At 48.0% G+C, this 16,404-nt stretch overlaps 1 protein-coding gene across 2 annotated transcripts in view; it reads right to left on the bottom strand.

The window, feature by feature from the left end:
- The window catches only part of LOC138652058 (B-cell receptor CD22-like), a 55,857-nt gene that overhangs the window by 7,694 nt on the left and 31,759 nt on the right, over positions 1–16,404 (bottom strand). For both annotated transcript variants that reach the window (XM_069742781.1, XM_069742782.1), the window contains exons 7-9: positions 8,152–8,242; positions 2,031–2,097; positions 1,091–1,170 (exon numbers count right to left, since the gene is read on the bottom strand). In XM_069742781.1, the coding sequence (XP_069598882.1) occupies positions 1,091–1,170; positions 2,031–2,097; positions 8,152–8,242 (238 nt within the window). The remainder of the gene's footprint in view (positions 1–1,090; positions 1,171–2,030; positions 2,098–8,151; positions 8,243–16,404) is intronic.

Genomic DNA, 16,404 nt, shown 5'->3' with positions numbered 1-16,404 from the left:
CTGTTTAAATCCAAACTGACAGCTGGGTCTCTGATTGTTGAAGTTTCAACAAGTTGGAGGGACTTCATTGACTACATATGGATGACGTATGTTAGCAATACCCTTTAGAATAACACCCTTTTAAGTGCACCATATGGTAAACATTGACTTGTGACTTTATTATAACTTTTGTTTCGGACCGGCCCAGAGGTGTAAATTAAGGATCTTTGGACCTAATTTAAAATCTTTAAAAGAGCTCCCCAACTACGGTGTGCAATCATAGCTGTTTTCATATGTGGTAAATAAGTTTTTGGTTTGGGCAATGCAAGGTACCAATGCCCAAGTGCAACTGTATACCCTGCACTTTCTATTAAAACACCATTGCTCTGAACAGACATCTTTATGTAGTACATAATTAATTTTTTCTTTTTTTAAAGGAACCTGCTAGTGATGAGCGAAAGTGCTCTTAAAAGGTGTTATCCGGGTTCTAACAGGGTGTCTTCGGTGTGCTCGAATACTATGCTCAAGTCAACACTGCTGCAGGCAGCAAACAGGTAATTCCTGCATGTATTAGGTCTGTCGAACAGCCGCGAGACATGCAGCCTTGGCAACTTGAACATAGTACTCAAGCATGCCGAAGACACTCTGTTAGCATCCGAGCTTGCTCGGATAAAATCTCATCCGAGCACATTCGCTTACCACAAGAACCCGTTGGTTCCCTTTTTACTATTGCTTGAACTTCTACTCTAGCCTTCACTACTGACCAGAAAAACAAGGTCAAAGCAGTTGTGTTTATTCTTGAGGATGCACAATATGCAGTTGACTTGGGGAATATTGTAGAATGATATTGATAACATTTTGCCAAAAAACTAACATAAATGCAAGGTTAACTTTAAGGGTCTGTTCCTTCAAAAATAGGTATATGTTACTAGGAGATGTTGCTAATGACTCAAAAGAATGAAATTCAGTATATGAGTTTAGTTGGGCTAGGTCTTCAGTAGGACAATGTTGCTAGTCATTATTATTGGTGGCACTTTATGATGGAGCAAGAATGTTTTGAAATCTAGTAAAGTGGAAAAAATTAATTAACAGATTGAAAAAATAAACTCACTCTGATCTCCTATACGATGAGTTTGCTTGGTGATTACTTTGGATATTTCCATACTGATTGTCATTTGTAGCCGTAGTGTACTATAAAAAAAAATGCAAAAGCAGAAAAACAGTGTAAAACCAAAACCATTTATTTTTGATAAATACAGATTTTTTTTTAAAGGCACACCGTAAAAAAATTCTCAATTCCACTACTCACAGTGTCCTAAGGACGCCATGACTGACATCTCAACTGCCCTATAGGATTAGGGGTGTGATGAGCTGTCAGGATTGAGAATGACAGCTCTGTTGTCCAATCTGGCTGGGTGATTAACTGGTTAACCCTGCTGTTCTGTTGGTCAAAAATGACCGACTTTGAACTTCAATATTCTTTAAAATATTAAAGATGCGGCTCTGAAACCCGTGACCGACCGACCCATCCTCATTTAAGTCAATCAACCACAAGTTTCAGAACCGCATCTTGAACACCCCAAAAAATACCAAAGTTCAAAATAGGTCTCCCCAGACCGAACAGAACAGCAGGGTTAATTAGCTGGCTAGCAATGCTTAGAACATCGTCAGTTGTAGCTTAGCTCAACTGGTGTCTGTTTGCTGTTTGTTCTGAGTTTTTATATTCTGATCTTTGTTGCCCAACCTTGGATTTGCCTTTGACCATCAGTTTGTCTAGTTCCTTTGTCTTGATCCACTAGTTTCTTGGAATTATGACCTCGGACTGTGACCTTACTACACCTTTATCTCTCGCCTCGTACCCTCCTGGCTTTTGACGTTGGACTCCATAACTTCCCCTACTCAAAGCTTGTCCGTGAGAAATGACTCAGCAACACAAAAAATATTTTCTTTTAAGTTTTTTCATTAGACAACTTAGTAACATTGGTTTGAAGAGTAAATAGAATAGAAATGCAAATAAAGGACGGAAACATCAGCCAAGCAAAAACACTCACATTGTAAGGTATGTTAGATATTGTTCCATGAATCGGAGAGCTTGGAGAAGCAGGCTTCTTGTTTCGCCTACAAAATATAACACAAATTGAAAAATTAAAATTTAAAAGTTTTCCACGTCCTGCGGAACTAGAAGAAACAGATGTACAATGTAGGTTTAGTTAATTAAAACACTTTTTATCTTTTTTTCCAAAGCTGATCATATACTAAAGATTTTGGATGGCCAAAATGATGATTATAAAATCCATTTGATGTATTAGTACATCACATGCAGTGAGGAATTTAACACCTTAATGCTCCATAGCATATGACATCATGGAACCATGTCAGGGACTTTGGAGGAGCGTCAATACAACAGCCTGCTCTAAACAGGCCAGATGCCGCTATATTATATAGCCGGCATCTGCCTTTCAATGTAGCAATTGGCATTACCAATGATCGCTCTAGTTACCTCTGAAATGCATCTGTTAGCCACCGACAGCAGCTTTTAAGTGCCGCAATAGGGCCCAGGTGACAGTTCAGGTCAACAGAAAAATAGAAAAAAAAAACTTTGGGCTATTTGAAAAAAGGAGAAGAAGACATGAAAATTTGTTTTGTTTTTAATAGGTTAAAGGGTGTTAGGAGTCGAGTTTCCTCTGCTGCACAGGGGGAATCTCGATCCGTCTCCGCTGCGGTCTCCCATTCTCCTCCAGCCGCAGTGGAGTCTGCTCAGCAGGGACGTCGATCCCAGCGTCTCACTCAGTCTGACTCTGTGCGAAGAGTTGCTGCTGCTTCTCCAGTCTCTGCCATTAAAGTCAGTGCTGGTCAGCAGCGAGCGGACTTCTCTGGGACTAAGTCCTTGTCTGCACGTACTGAGCATGCCCAGGGTAAGATCTCCTGTTGGAGATCGAGGGTCATGTGCTCAGGCTCTGCAGCACATTCCATTGGTCCTCTTGGCAGGTCTTGGAAGGGCAAAAGTGCTGTAGCCACTTCCTGTGCTGCAACTATATAAACTGCGCATGACCGCACGGCCATGCGCTAGTATTGTCTCATAATGTTATATGTGTGTGTGTAGATGAATGTATGTCGATGGATGAAAGCTCCTAAATATCCCTCCCTAGAGTTGTTGTCTGCTCGCGGATGTTGGTAGCTATCTAGCGCCCGACTAATCATCTGCATGATACACACATTACAGCGTCCTCTTGCTGTGTCCGCCTGTACGGCGCCGTGCGCTTGCCTTGCGCTTTCCATACCCAAGCCAGTGTGGTTGGTGGCGTCCGTCAGTGCGGCATTGCTCGCACTCCTGTGCATTTATATATTTAAACTTAGTTTCCTTACACACCCAGTTGTGGTGTAGTGCCAGCGAGGGTCTAATCGGACTTCAATCCCAGTTGGGGTTAAGTACGCTGACTACTCGCTCGCGCTTTAGGTGCGGTACCGCGATCCTGTGACGCAACAGGATTGCTCCCTTCACGCTGGGTGAGGTTGAATCCACGTGTATATACTTTAGTGTACCACCATATAGTCTGTATTTACTAGCAGCAGGTTTTCACCTGCACGGTGGACCCCGGACTGCGAACGCATCTATATCACCTTTCTTGGTGCGTTCCGCCAGTCCTAACAGAATACTAGCGCCAGGGTCTGGCTAGTAAATGATGGACGATCAGCGTTCACAGCGGTACATCCAGCAGCTGGAGGGAAGGTTGGCGGCTCTTGAGCGTTCAACTTCAGCTGTGGATGTCACTGCTGCCGCTGTTCAGGCTGCTAGTGTTGCTGCAGCCACCTTGTCCACTGCCACTCCTGTCCCGACTCTAACTCGCCTCCCGCTTCCAGAGAAATTCTCTGGTGACAGTAAGTCTTGTAGGGGTTTCGTGAGTCAGTGCTCTATCCATCTCGAGCTTCTGGCCTCTCGTTTCTCTACAGAGCGGGCTAAGGTGGGATTTATAGTGTCTCTTCTGTCGGACAGAGCGTTGCAGTGGGCTACGCCGCTATGGGAGCGTAGCGATCATGTGGTGCAGAGTGCTCCGTTGTTTCTGAGCACTCTGAAACAGGTCTTTTTGGGACCTCGTGTCACCCATGATACGGCGCTCCAATTGTTGGCATTGACTCAGGGCTCGTCCTTGGTCAGTCATTTTGCCGTCCACTTCCGCACCTTAGCATCTGAGCTGGAGTGGTCGGATAAAGCCCTCATTCCAATATTTTGGAGGGGGCTGGCTGACCACGTTAAGGACGCCCTGGCCACTAGGGAGATTCCCGCCACACTGGAGGAATTAATTACTCTATCCACTTGTATTGATCTCCGTTTTCATGAGCGGAGGTTAGAGCGAGCCCAGTGTAGGCAGAGGTTTCGGCTGGCTCCCACCTTCGCCAAACCTTTGGAATCTCCAGACCAGGCTTCTGAGCCCCATGAGCCTTTGTAGAGTCTCGAGCGGGATCTAAGTCCCGGACCGCTCGTGCACTCCAGGTTTGTCATCTTTACCAACAGTCTGGACATCTTGCCTCCAGATGTCTCCAGCGGTCGAGGAAACGTCAGCGTCTAGTGGTAGTTGGTGGAGGTGCACTAGACACGGCGACGTTTGCCTCCAAATTGTCCTTTAAGGGGACAATAACATTGGGCTCATCCTCTCACTCGGTGGAACTCTGTGTGGATTCTGGGGCGGAGGGCAATTTTATGTCTTCAGCCTTCGCCCAACGTCACGCAATTCCTCTGGTCATGCTATCTCAACCAGTAACGGTACGAGTGGTGAATGGGTCGACACTGCCCACACAGATTACACATCAAACTATCCCTTTTACTCTGTCCATGTCACCATCTCATCAGGAGATTATATCTCTACTCGTCATTCCTGAGGGAATTGATGAGGTTCTCTTGGGGATACCTTGGTTACGGTACCACTCTCCTCACATCGAGTGGTCCTCAGGCAGAATTCTGGGATGGGGTGAATCTTGTGGGAACAGGTGTCATTGAGAGTGCGTTCAGGTTACTACTACAGAGGTACCCGCAGATCTCTCCTCTCTCCCCAAGCAATATTGGTCTTATGCAGATGTGTTCTCCAAAAAGGCAGCGGAGACTCTTCCGCCCCATCGCCCCTATGACTGTCCTATTGATCTCTTGCCTGGTGCTGAGCCTCCCCGGGGTCGAGTCTATCCATTATCTCTCCCGGAAACGGAGGCAATGTCTCAGTACATACAAGAGAATCTGGCAAGAGGGTTCATCAGGAAGTCAGTGTCACCTGCTGGGGCAGGGTTCTTTTTCGTGCAGAAGAAGAATGGAGAACTACGTCCATGCATAGACTACAGGGGTCTTAATGCTATCACAGTTAAGAACAAGTACCCTTTGCCGTACCCGTTTCCCTTCCAAGTTTACACGGACCACAAAAATTTGGTCTATTTGCAGACAGCCCAGCAGCTAAATTCTCGCCAGGCCAGATGGTCCCTGTTCTTCTCCCCGTTCCACTTTTCCCTTCATTATCTCGCCGGGGAGAAGAATATCCGTGCTGACGCTCTCTCTCGCTCCCTTATGTCAACTGAGGAGGAGGAAGAGGAGCCTCGGCTTATTGTCCCTTCTGAGAGCCTGAGAACCGTGGCGCCGGTTTCGCTAGAGTCTGTGCCTCCGGGCAAGACTTTTGTGCCCATTAATTTGCGACCGGAGGTTCTCTCTTGGGCTCATTCGTCCAGGGTGGGTGGACACTTTGGGACAAAGAGGACATCTGAGCTACTGGCGAGGACGTACTGGTGGCCGCATATGGTCCGGGATGTCAGGGATTATGTTCTGGCATGTGTCTCCTGCGCCAAAAATAAATCTCCGCGTCAAAGGCCAGTTGGTTTGCTCTATCCCTTGCCGGTGGCAGACAGGCCCTGGGAGATGGTCGCGATATACTTTGTTGTGGGTTTGCCCAAGTCTCGCGGCTGTACCATCATTTGGGTCATCACCGATCATTTCTCAAAAATGGTGCATTTGGTGCCGCTGCCGCGGTTACCTTCTGCACGGGCCTTGGCAGCGTTGTTCATTAGACATATCTTCCGCCTGCATGGTATGCCAGACAAAATTGTCAGTGACCGGGGTCCCCAGTTTGCATCTCGGTTCTGGAGAGAGCTCTGTCGTCTTCTCAGTATTGAGTTGAATCTCTCTTCCGCTTATCATCCCGAGACGAATGGGTTGGTAGAGAGGGCCAACCAGACCTTGGTCACATACCTGCGACATTTTGTTTCAGCCAGGCAGGATGACTGGGCATCCTTGCTATCATGGGCAGAGTTTGCACTGAACAACGCTGTAGCCGACTCCACTGGACAAACCCCATTCCTCCTCAACTATGGTCAGCATCCACGGGTACCTGTGCCTATGCCCGTGTCTTCCGCAGACTCCAGGGTGGCAGACTGGGCTGTGGAGGCACGGGATATTTGGGACCGCACTCAGGATGCCATTCGGGCCTCTAAGGAGAGAATGAGGTCCTCCGTCGATGCTCATCAGCGCCCCGCTCCGACCTTTGCTCCTGGCGACTTGGTGTGGCTCTCCGCCCGTAACATCAGGCTGCGAGTTGAGTCCACTAAATTTGCTCTTCGCTACTTGGGCCCATTCAAGGACCTCGAGCAGGTTAATCCTGTGGTCTATCGTTTGGCCCTTCCGCCACGCCTGGGTATCACCGACACCTTTCATGTGTCCCTCTTGAAACCCGTTTGTATGTCCCGGTTTTCCGAGTCATCTGCTGGGACATCGGGTTCGTCTACGGACGATTATGAGGTGAACGCTATTTTGGGGTGCAAGGTGGTGCGTGGTAAAAAATTTTATTTGGTAGACTGGAAGGGTTATGGCCCCGAGGACAGGTCCTGGGAGCCTGTTGAGCACATTCGGGCTCCGCAGCTCATTGCTGTCTTCGAACGTAGCGAGGCCCAAGGAGGGGGGAGCCCTAGGAGGGGGGGTAATGTTAGGAGTCGAGTTTCCTCTGCTGCACAGGGGGAATCTCGATCCATCTCCGCTGCGGTCTCCCATTCTCCTCCAGCCGCAGTGGAGTCTGCTCAGCAGGGACGTCGATCCCAGCGTCTCGCTCAGTCTGACTCTGTGCGAAGAGTTGCTGCTGCTTCTCCAGTCTCTGCCATTAAAGTCAGTGCTGGTCAGCAGCGAGCGGACTTCTCTGGGACTAAGTCCTTGTCTGCACGTACTGAGCATGCCCAGGGGAAGATCTCCCGTTGGAGATCGAGGGTCATGTGCTCAGGCTCTGCAGCACATTCCATTGGTCCTCTTGGCAGGTCTTGGAAGGGCAAAAGTGCTGTAGCCACTTCCTGTGCTGCAACTATATAAACTGCGCATGACCGCACGGCCATGCGCTAGTATTGTCTCATAATGTTATATGTGTGTGTGTAGATGAATGTATGTCGATGGATGAAAGCTCCTAAATATCCCTCCCTAGAGTTGTTGTCTGCTCGCGGATGTTGGTAGCTATCTAGCGCCCGACTAATCATCTGCACGATACACACATTACAGCGTCCTCTTGCTGTGTCCGCCTGTACGGCGCCGTGCGCTTGCCTTGCGCTTTCCATACCCAAGCCAGTGTGGTTAGTGGCGTCCGTCAGTGCGGCATTGCTCGCACTCCTGTGCATTTATATATTTATACTTAGTTTCCTTACACACCCAGTTGTGGTGTAGTGCCAGCGAGGGTCTAATCGGACTTCAATCCCAGTTGGGGTTAAGTACGCTGACTACTCGCTCGCGCTTTAGGTGCGGTATCGCGATCCTGTGACGCAACAGGATTGCTCCCTTCACGCTGGGTGAGGTTGAACCCACGTGTATATACTTTAGTGTACCGCCATATAGTCTGTATTTACTAGCAGCAGGTTTTCACCTGCACGGTGGACCCCGGACTGCGAACGCATCTATATCACTTTTCTTGGTGCGTTCCGCCAGTCCTAACAAAGGGGCAAATAAATCTGAGTCTGAAATTTAATTAATCAGCTAATCATTAAATTGTGGTTTGGTTTAGCTGACCATACCAGAAAATGGGCGTTGGCCTACAAATTTGGTATTTAAATTTGCATTTTCAATAACGTTGAGAGCATCCCTAGATAGAAAGGGAAAAGCTTACAAACATTCCCCGATTTGGCATTTAAAACCGTGGCAATTATGTTCCTAATATAAGTTTTTATTACCTTAAGCAAAAGTAGACTATCAGAATTAAAAAAAGCAGAAGGAAAACTCCAGCAATTGACCCAAGAATGATAGGTAAATCCATTGTTTTACCTGTAAGAAAACAAAAAAGAGAATGTGGCAGTAGGGAGAACATATTGCTTTATTACTTGATTATTTTATATCTTCAAGTTTATCTAAATTAATCAGTTAAGGATTAAGTCAATGTTTACTTTTGCGCTTTTATTTCTTCCTTTTTTTTCATTTTGTTTTTCTGTAGACATAGCCATATTCTGATTCATTTTTGTGGGACATGTTTGAATTAAACCATTAATTTTGCCATATATTTTTACTGAAAACGGTAAAGTGATATGAAAAGTTGAAAAAAAAACAAACACAATTTTGAATTTCAATTTTTTGAGGGTGCGGTCTGTTCTAACAGCATTAATATCGGAGTAAATATGACCTCGAAACACAATGTTTTTGGTCAGTACAATGACAGTGATGTCAAACATTATGGTTTTTTTAGTACTTAAAAAAATAATTCAGAACTTTGAAAAATCACTTATCTTGACTTTTTTTAACAAGGACCAATATTTGTTTTCTTCTGTTGATGGAGCTTTACGTCTTTTTTTGTGTACCGATAAAGATGAGCAAATATATTTCACTGAAATTAAATTCTTATAGAATATTTAAAAAATCCGCATATGGCAAAATGAAAATGTTTGTAATTCACTTCCGCGTGTATTCAGTAAAATGGCAGTCATTAGCATTTAGCAGTCATTTGTTGGATTTCTGAAAAATTATAAAAATGTAAATGAAATGAATAAAAAAAGTATATTCATATATCTGGCCCCTTTGTTCCTCACCTTGACCTCTCTGGTCCTTATCACATCTTTTTGTCTCTCCCACAAGTACTGAAATCACTTTGTCTCTTTTTTTTTTATTACATCATGCATTCTTATGCTCTGAAGTCTTGGAGAGAAAATAAAAAATGGACATTAAATTTTCAGGCAATAAAAACATTTTCTTGGAAAATTCACAACAGGTGAATTCAAATTCGCTCATCTTAAGCGACGTGGTTCTTAGTGCTACCATTTTTGGGATAAATATCATATTTTGTTCTCTTTGTAAAGTATTTTTGGGGGAGTTGGGGAAGTAGAAAAACAGCAACTCTGGTGTTTCCTCTTTTATCCTTTATGTCATTTACTTTAAGGATTAATTAATTTAATATTTTGATAGATTAGACTTTTTCGAATTCGGCAATAGCAAACATGTTCATTTTTTTTTAACTTAGGGAAAAGAGAAGTGATGCAAAGTTAGAGATTTTTTTTTTCCATTTTTTTGAAACATTTTCTTTTATTATCTACTTTAGTGTTTAGTTTCCCTAGGGGACTTACATAATTGCAAAGATTAAAAAAATGACATAGGTCCATTAAGTTCATCCTTTCTCAACCAGTTAAACATTTTCTATCTCTAGACTTGAACCTTGGATAGTTTAATTGCTGGCATTACTTATTGATATCTAATATATAAAGCTGAATGTGTGTGTATGTCCGGGATTGGCATCTGCACCGTCGCAGCTACAGCCACAAAATTTTGGACAGTCACACGTCTGGACCCTGAGAGCGTCATAGGCTATGTTGTGAGTAGTGTTGAGCATTCCGATACCGCAAGTATCGGGTATCGGCCGATATTTGCGGTATCGGAATTCCGATACTGAATTCCGATACTTCCCGCGTATCGGATACCGGAATCGGAAGTTCCCAGAATTCAAATTGAACGCAGCAGCCAATGAGGAATGAATGAAAGTGTGGGCACATCCTGTTTAGCATGGTGGGCATGTAAGTACTGGCAAGGCTGGGATTGGCTGCTGAAATGATGTCACTCTGCACTATAAAAAAGCGCTGCCGCCATTTTGCGCTCACTCTGCTGTGATTTCAGTTAGGGACAGGACGCTGTGTTCTAACTGAGGGCCAGTTGAGCTTGCTAATTGCTTTATTTTCCTTTCCAAAGGCTAATTTAGCAAAACGCTGTGTGTTCTTCACTGTTCACCTTGCTCTTGCCTTGCAGCGCTGTTTTAACAGCGTTCTGCAAGGTCTCTGTGTGTGTGTGTGTGTGCAGCTCACTCTGTAGTCTGTGTGCAGCCATATACCCGGTTGTATTCAGCTCAGGGGGGGTTCACACTGCCTCACACAGTTGTTCTTTTTTGCTCTTAGTGCAGCCTGCTGCACATTTTTTCTCAAATTTCCTATTAGTGTTTTTCCACCAGTCTCCAGCTCTATTGTGGAAAAACACTACATAGGATAACCTAGAGGGGGGTTTTTGGGCCTTGCAGCGCCGTTTACGGCTGTCTGCACGGTCTCCGTGTGAGCCCAGCTCGCCCTGTAGTCTGTGTGCAGCCATAGCCGGTTGGATTCAGCTCAGGGTTCGTTACTGGCTCATACCTTGAGAAAAATTTTCCTTTTTTTCAAATAGTGCAGCCTGTTTAAAATTTGAAAAAAAAAATTCCTATTAGTGTCTTTCCACTCGTATCCAGCTAAATAGTGGAAAAACACTATATAGGATAACCTAGAGGAGGGTTTTTTGGCCTTGCAGCGCCGTTTACGGCTGTCTGCACGGTCTCCGTGTGAGCCCAGCTCGCCCTGTAGTCTGTGTGCAGCCATAGCCGGTTGGATTCAGCTCAGGGTTCGTTACTGGCTCATACCTTGAGAAAAATTTTCCTTTTTTTCAAATAGTGCAGCCTGTTTAAAATTTGAAAAAAAAAAAAATTCCTATTAGTGTCTTTCCACCAGTCTCCAGCTCAATTGTGGAAAAACACTACATAGGATAACCTAGAGGTTTTTTTGGGGGCCTTGCAGCGCCGTTTACGGCTGTCTGCACGGTCTCTGTGTGAGCGCAGCTCGCCCTGTAGTCTGTGTGCAGCCATAGCCGGTTGGATTCAGCTCAGGGTGCGTTACTGCCTCATACCTTGAAAAACAATTTCCTTTTTTTCAAATAGTGCAGCCAGTTTAAAATTTGAAAAAAAAAATTCCTATTAGTGTCTTTCCACTTGTATCCAGCTAAATAGTGGAAAAACACTATATAGGATAACCTAGAGGAGGGTTTCTTGGCCTTGCAGCGCCGTTTACGGCTGTCTGCACGGTCTCCGTGTGATTTAAACTAGCTCTGTAGCCCGATCTGCACCAAAAAAAAGGTTAAGTTCACCAAACACAACTTACACTTGTGTAGGCCACATTTGAAAAATAATAAAGTTTAGTCCACAATTTACAACATTAGTGTTTCTTACACCTGTTAGGAGGAGCATTACAGGAATAAGCACACTAAGGCCTTAGTACTTTTCTGCTTATCTTTATCTGTCAACCAAGATGAAGAGGGCAGGGAGTAAGGCACGTGGGCGTGGGCGCGGAGCAGGGAGAGGAGCAGGGAGAGGACGTGGTGATTCTGTGCCTGCTGCGGGCGCCGGTGACTCGTCGTCACTCAGTTTCAGCAGGGAACAGTCCTTCATGCGCAGCTTTGTCGGAGAGCGCCGTGCACCGCTGCTGCGTGAAGACCAAATTGAAGCCGTTGTCGGGTGGATGGCAGCTAACGCCTCGGCATCGACTTCAGTTAGTGCCACATCCTCTCAGGCACAGAGCACTGGAGAGCAGCCATCTGTCTCTTCACCACCTGCCAAATTGGCCAGGCAGTCAGAGAGCCCAGGACAGGAGCCGTCTCTACTTCTGTTCTCTGAATCTCTTGGCTTGGAAACAGGGGGCCAGCCAAGCAGCATTGGAGAAATGGAAGAAGAGGCAGTGTGCAGTGATGCCCAACACCTTTTTCTCTCTGACTCTGAAGAGGCAGGTGGGCCAGTGCCTCCGGTGACCACAGCGCAGTACGCATCTGATGATGAAACTCAGGTGCCGCTTTCTCGTGCGTACTGTGCTGCTGAGACTACCCAGGAGGAGCAGTTGGTGGCAGAGGGTAGTGGAGATGATGAGGTCCTTGACCCATCGTGGCGTGAGGAACAGGAAGGTGGTGGGAGCAGCTCAGAGGAAGAGCTTCCTCTTACGGGCCAAAGAGGGAGAGGGAGGGGGAAGACTGCGGAGCCTGTAGCCTCCACTTTGGCACCCGTTAGGAGCCTGTCTCTTTCCAAAGCCAAAAAGGGCGCTCCCAAGACTTGCAGTGCCTGGTCCTTTTTTGACACAGTTGCAGATGACATTTGTTTTGTCAAATGCAAGCTGTGTCATCATAAAGTAAAAAGAGGGAAAAATGTCAGCAACCTCAATACCACAAATATGTGGAAACATGTGCGGACCAGGCACGCGGTGGAGTTACAGAAACACACTGAAGATGTAGGCCAACCAACAGCGGCAGCTACCACCTCTTCAGCTCGTGTTGCCTCTTCCTCCAGCTCACGCACAGCTGGTTTGGCTTCCTCCCAGAGACCTTGTGTAATTCCACCCACAGCACCACCTTCCCAGTCATCCTCACACTCCCAGTCTACTCTACAGCCATCGGTAGTACAGGCATGGGAGAAAAGGCGGGCATTCTCGGCCAACCACCCCCGAGCACAGGCTCTGAATGCAGGCATTGCCAAACTGTTGTCCCTGGAAATGCTCTCGTTCAGGCTGGTGGAGACTGACAGCTTCCGTGACTTGATGGCATTGGCAGTCCCACAGTACAAGGTGCCCAGCCGCTTTTACTTCAGCAGGCAGGCTGTCCCTGCCCTGCACAGGCATGTTGAGGCAAACATAAAACATGCGCTACTGAACGCCGTCAGTAGCAAGGTCCACCTCACCACCGATGCGTGGACCAGTCAGCATGGACAGGGGCGATATGTTTCCCTCACTGCCCATTGGGTTAATGTTGTTGAGCCAGGTACAGATCGTGCGAGTGGCGCAGGACGTGTCCTGCCCACTCCAAGGATTGCAGGAATCCAGTCTGTATGCATCGACTCCTCCTCTTACACCAGTTCCTCTGATTCCTCTCTGCAGGATCCGTCACAGTCCACCCCCACATGGACCCGTGAACGTTTACCTATGACCGACATGAGCACAGCCGTGGCCAAACGTCAGCAGGCCGTCTTGAAACTAGTTTCATTGGGGCATCGAAGCCACACAGCGCAGGAGCTCTGGAATGCCATAAAGCAGGAGAGCGATGTGTGGTTACTGCCAGCGAATCTCCAGCCAGGCATGGTAGTGTGTGACAATGGCCGAAATCTGGTGGCAGCTTTGGCCCTTGGCAACCTCACTCACATCCCATGTCTGGCACATGTGCTCAATTTGGTTGTGCAGAGTTTTCTGAGGGACTATCCGGATCTTGATGCCCTGCTGCACAAGGTCCGCCTAGAGTGTGCTCACTTGCGGCGTTCCAGCTTGGCCAGATCCCGCATTGCTGCTCTGCAGCGCCGATTCCGCCTTCCGGAACACCGCATCATATGTGACCTACCTACCCGGTGGAATTCCACGTTACATATGTTGGAGCGGTTGTGTGAGCAGCAGCAAGCAGTTATGGAGTACCAGCTGCATCAGGCGCAAAGAAGTCGCAGTCAGCGCCGATCAGACTTCACAACCACAGAGTGGGCCACTATGAAGGACGTCTGCCAGGTTTTGCGTCCTTTTGATTATTCCACGCGGATGGCAAGTGCAGATGATGCACTAGTCAGCATGACTGTCCCCCTTATCTGCCTGCTTCAGCAAACTTTGCAAGGGTTAAGGGATGATGTGGTGGAAGAGGTGGAGGATGAGGAGTCACCTTTTCCATCAGCTTCTGGAGAGTCAGCGCCACGTGGTTCCTCACAAAGGGGTACGCAGGGGCCAATTTGTGAGGAGGATGAGGAGGAGTCAATGGAGGAGGAAGAGCTCCGTCCAGAGGAGGGAGCGACACAATTGTCCAGTGGTCAGTGTGTACAGCGAGGGTGGGGTGATGACGAGCGGGCAGAGATCATGTCTCAAGCAGGGGACAGCGTTTCTGGGCCGGTTGGCACTCTGCAGCACATGGTGGATTTCATGCTGCAGTGCCTGAGAAACGACCGCCGCATCGACCACATTCTCAACATGCCTGATTATTGGGTGTTCACCCTCCTCGATCCTCGCTACCGGGACAACGTCCAAAACCTCATCCCTGCGTTGACCCGGGAGCGTAAATTGCGGGAGTACCACGACACACTGGTGAATTCCATCATCTTCTCCTGTCCAACTGAGAGGAGTGCTGCTAGTGCTTTACAAAGCAGCTCAGTGCGTCGAGGCAGTGGGGGAGGCTCTGCCCAAAGAGGGAGCAGAAGCAGTGCCTCTGCCCAAGGCAAGCCCAGTATGGCACAACTCTGGCACACTTTTGTGTGCCCGCCCCAAATGTCTACACCATCACCGGCGGCTCCAGTCAGCAGGAGGCAACGGTTCCGTCAGATGGTGACAGACTACATGGCTTGCCCTCTTACTGTACTCCCAGACGGCTCTTCCCCGTTCAAGTTTTGGGTCTCTAAGCTGGATACATGGCCAGAGCTAAGCCAGTATGCATTGGAGGTGCTGGCTTGCCCTGCGGCTAGTGTCTTATCGGAACGTGTCTTTAGTGCCGCAGGTGGTGTACTAACAGACCGTCGCATGCGACTATCCTCCGATAACGTTGACCGGCTTACTTTCCTGAAAATGAACCAGGCCTGGATCTCGCAGGAATTTGCCACTCCTCTGCCTGATTAAGTAATTGGGTGTCATCCAGGTCTCCTGCTGTGTTCATCTTTCTACCACCTGAACTGCTATTCCTGGGCTCCAACACCGCCAGTTGCGGCTCAGAAGTGCAGGCTGCACAGTAAAAACATACGACCCAGTGTTATTGGGTTTCAGTAACGTCAGCTGATCCCCAGCTGTGTAGCCGGCAATGTGTCCTGCGACCGCCACGCTGGCACAACAACCTAAATGTAAGGGAACCTGTCCCCCCCCCCCCCGTCGTTTGTTACTGAAAGAGCCATCTTGTGCAGCAGTAATGCTGCACAAGGAAAAGGTAGCTCTTTTTTTTTAGCTCTTTGCACACGCAGAACTTAACACTTATAAAATGTGTTCACTGATACCGTTATACCGTCCCGGAGCTGGGACTTTCCTTCGTAATGTGACGCAGCACAGCCGTCATTCCTACCCCCTTGGTGCCATGCGCTGCCTCCTCAGCGTTGTTTTAAGCTGTCACGGAGCCTGCGCTGTTCTGTTATCCCTTGGGCATGCCCTATTTGTGCTGCCTGTCTTCTGACATAATTTGGTGTCAGGCTGGCTGCGCCTGTGCGGCCGCGGTGCCCGAGATCCCGCCTCGCAGTGTCTTCTGATTGAGTCACACTGCGGGCCTGGGATCCATGGGCATGCGCAGTGCATATCTTCCCCTCGGGCTCTCGCTCATTTCCCTCCGCCTTCTTTAGACTGTGCGCCGTCAGCTGATCCCTAGCATGCCACGGCCGTGACACCGCACAGTCTGAAGAAGAGGGAAGGAGGGGAGTGAGAGTCGAGGTTATGCACTGTGCATGCCCATGGTTCCAAGGCCCGCAGTGGGATTACGTTAGATGAGACTGCGAGGTGGGATCTGGAGCAGCGTGGACGCACAGGCACTGACAGCCTGACACCAAATTATGTCAGAAGACAGGCAGCGCTAATTGGGCATGGCCAAGGGCTAACAGAACAGCGCAGGCTCCATGGCAGCTTAAAACAACGCTGAGGAGGCAGCGCACGGCATCAAGGGGATAGGAATGACAGCTGTGCTGTGTCCCATTACGAAGGAAATTCGCACCTCCGGAACGGTTTAACGGTATAAAGGGACACATTTTTAGTGTTTACTTCGGTGTTTGCAAGGAGCATAATTAAAAGAGCAACCTTTTCCTTTTGCATCCTTAGTGCTGCACAACATGGCTCTTTCAGCTACAAACGTCTTGGGGGGGGGGGTTAAAGGTTTCCTTTCAACTTGCTCCAATCAGGCTTCGGCCTACACTCTGTTCCTCTGCTCCTCCTGCTGTCCCTGGGCTCTAACACCGCCAGTTGGTGCCTGGAAGTGCTGTGTGCACAGTCAACAGTCGCTCCTCTGTTATTGGGGTTCAGTAACGTCAGCTGATCCCCAGCTGTGTGTGCGGCAATACCTCCAATCTGCTCCTCCTGCTGTCCCTGGGCTCTAACACCGCCAGTTGGTGCCTGGAAGTGCTGTGTGCACAGTCAACAGTCGCTCCTCTGTTATTGGGGTTCAGTAACGTCAGCTGATCCCCAGCTGTGTATCCGGCAACGTGTCATGCGACCGCCACGCTGGCACAACTAAAATGTAAGGGGACC

The sequence above is a fragment of the Ranitomeya imitator genome, chromosome 10 (genome assembly GCF_032444005.1).
Source record: "Ranitomeya imitator isolate aRanImi1 chromosome 10, aRanImi1.pri, whole genome shotgun sequence".
NCBI lineage: Eukaryota > Metazoa > Chordata > Amphibia > Anura > Dendrobatidae > Ranitomeya > Ranitomeya imitator.
The sequence above is the reverse complement of the archived record's forward strand: the minus strand, read 5'-3'. Positions and strand labels throughout refer to the sequence as shown.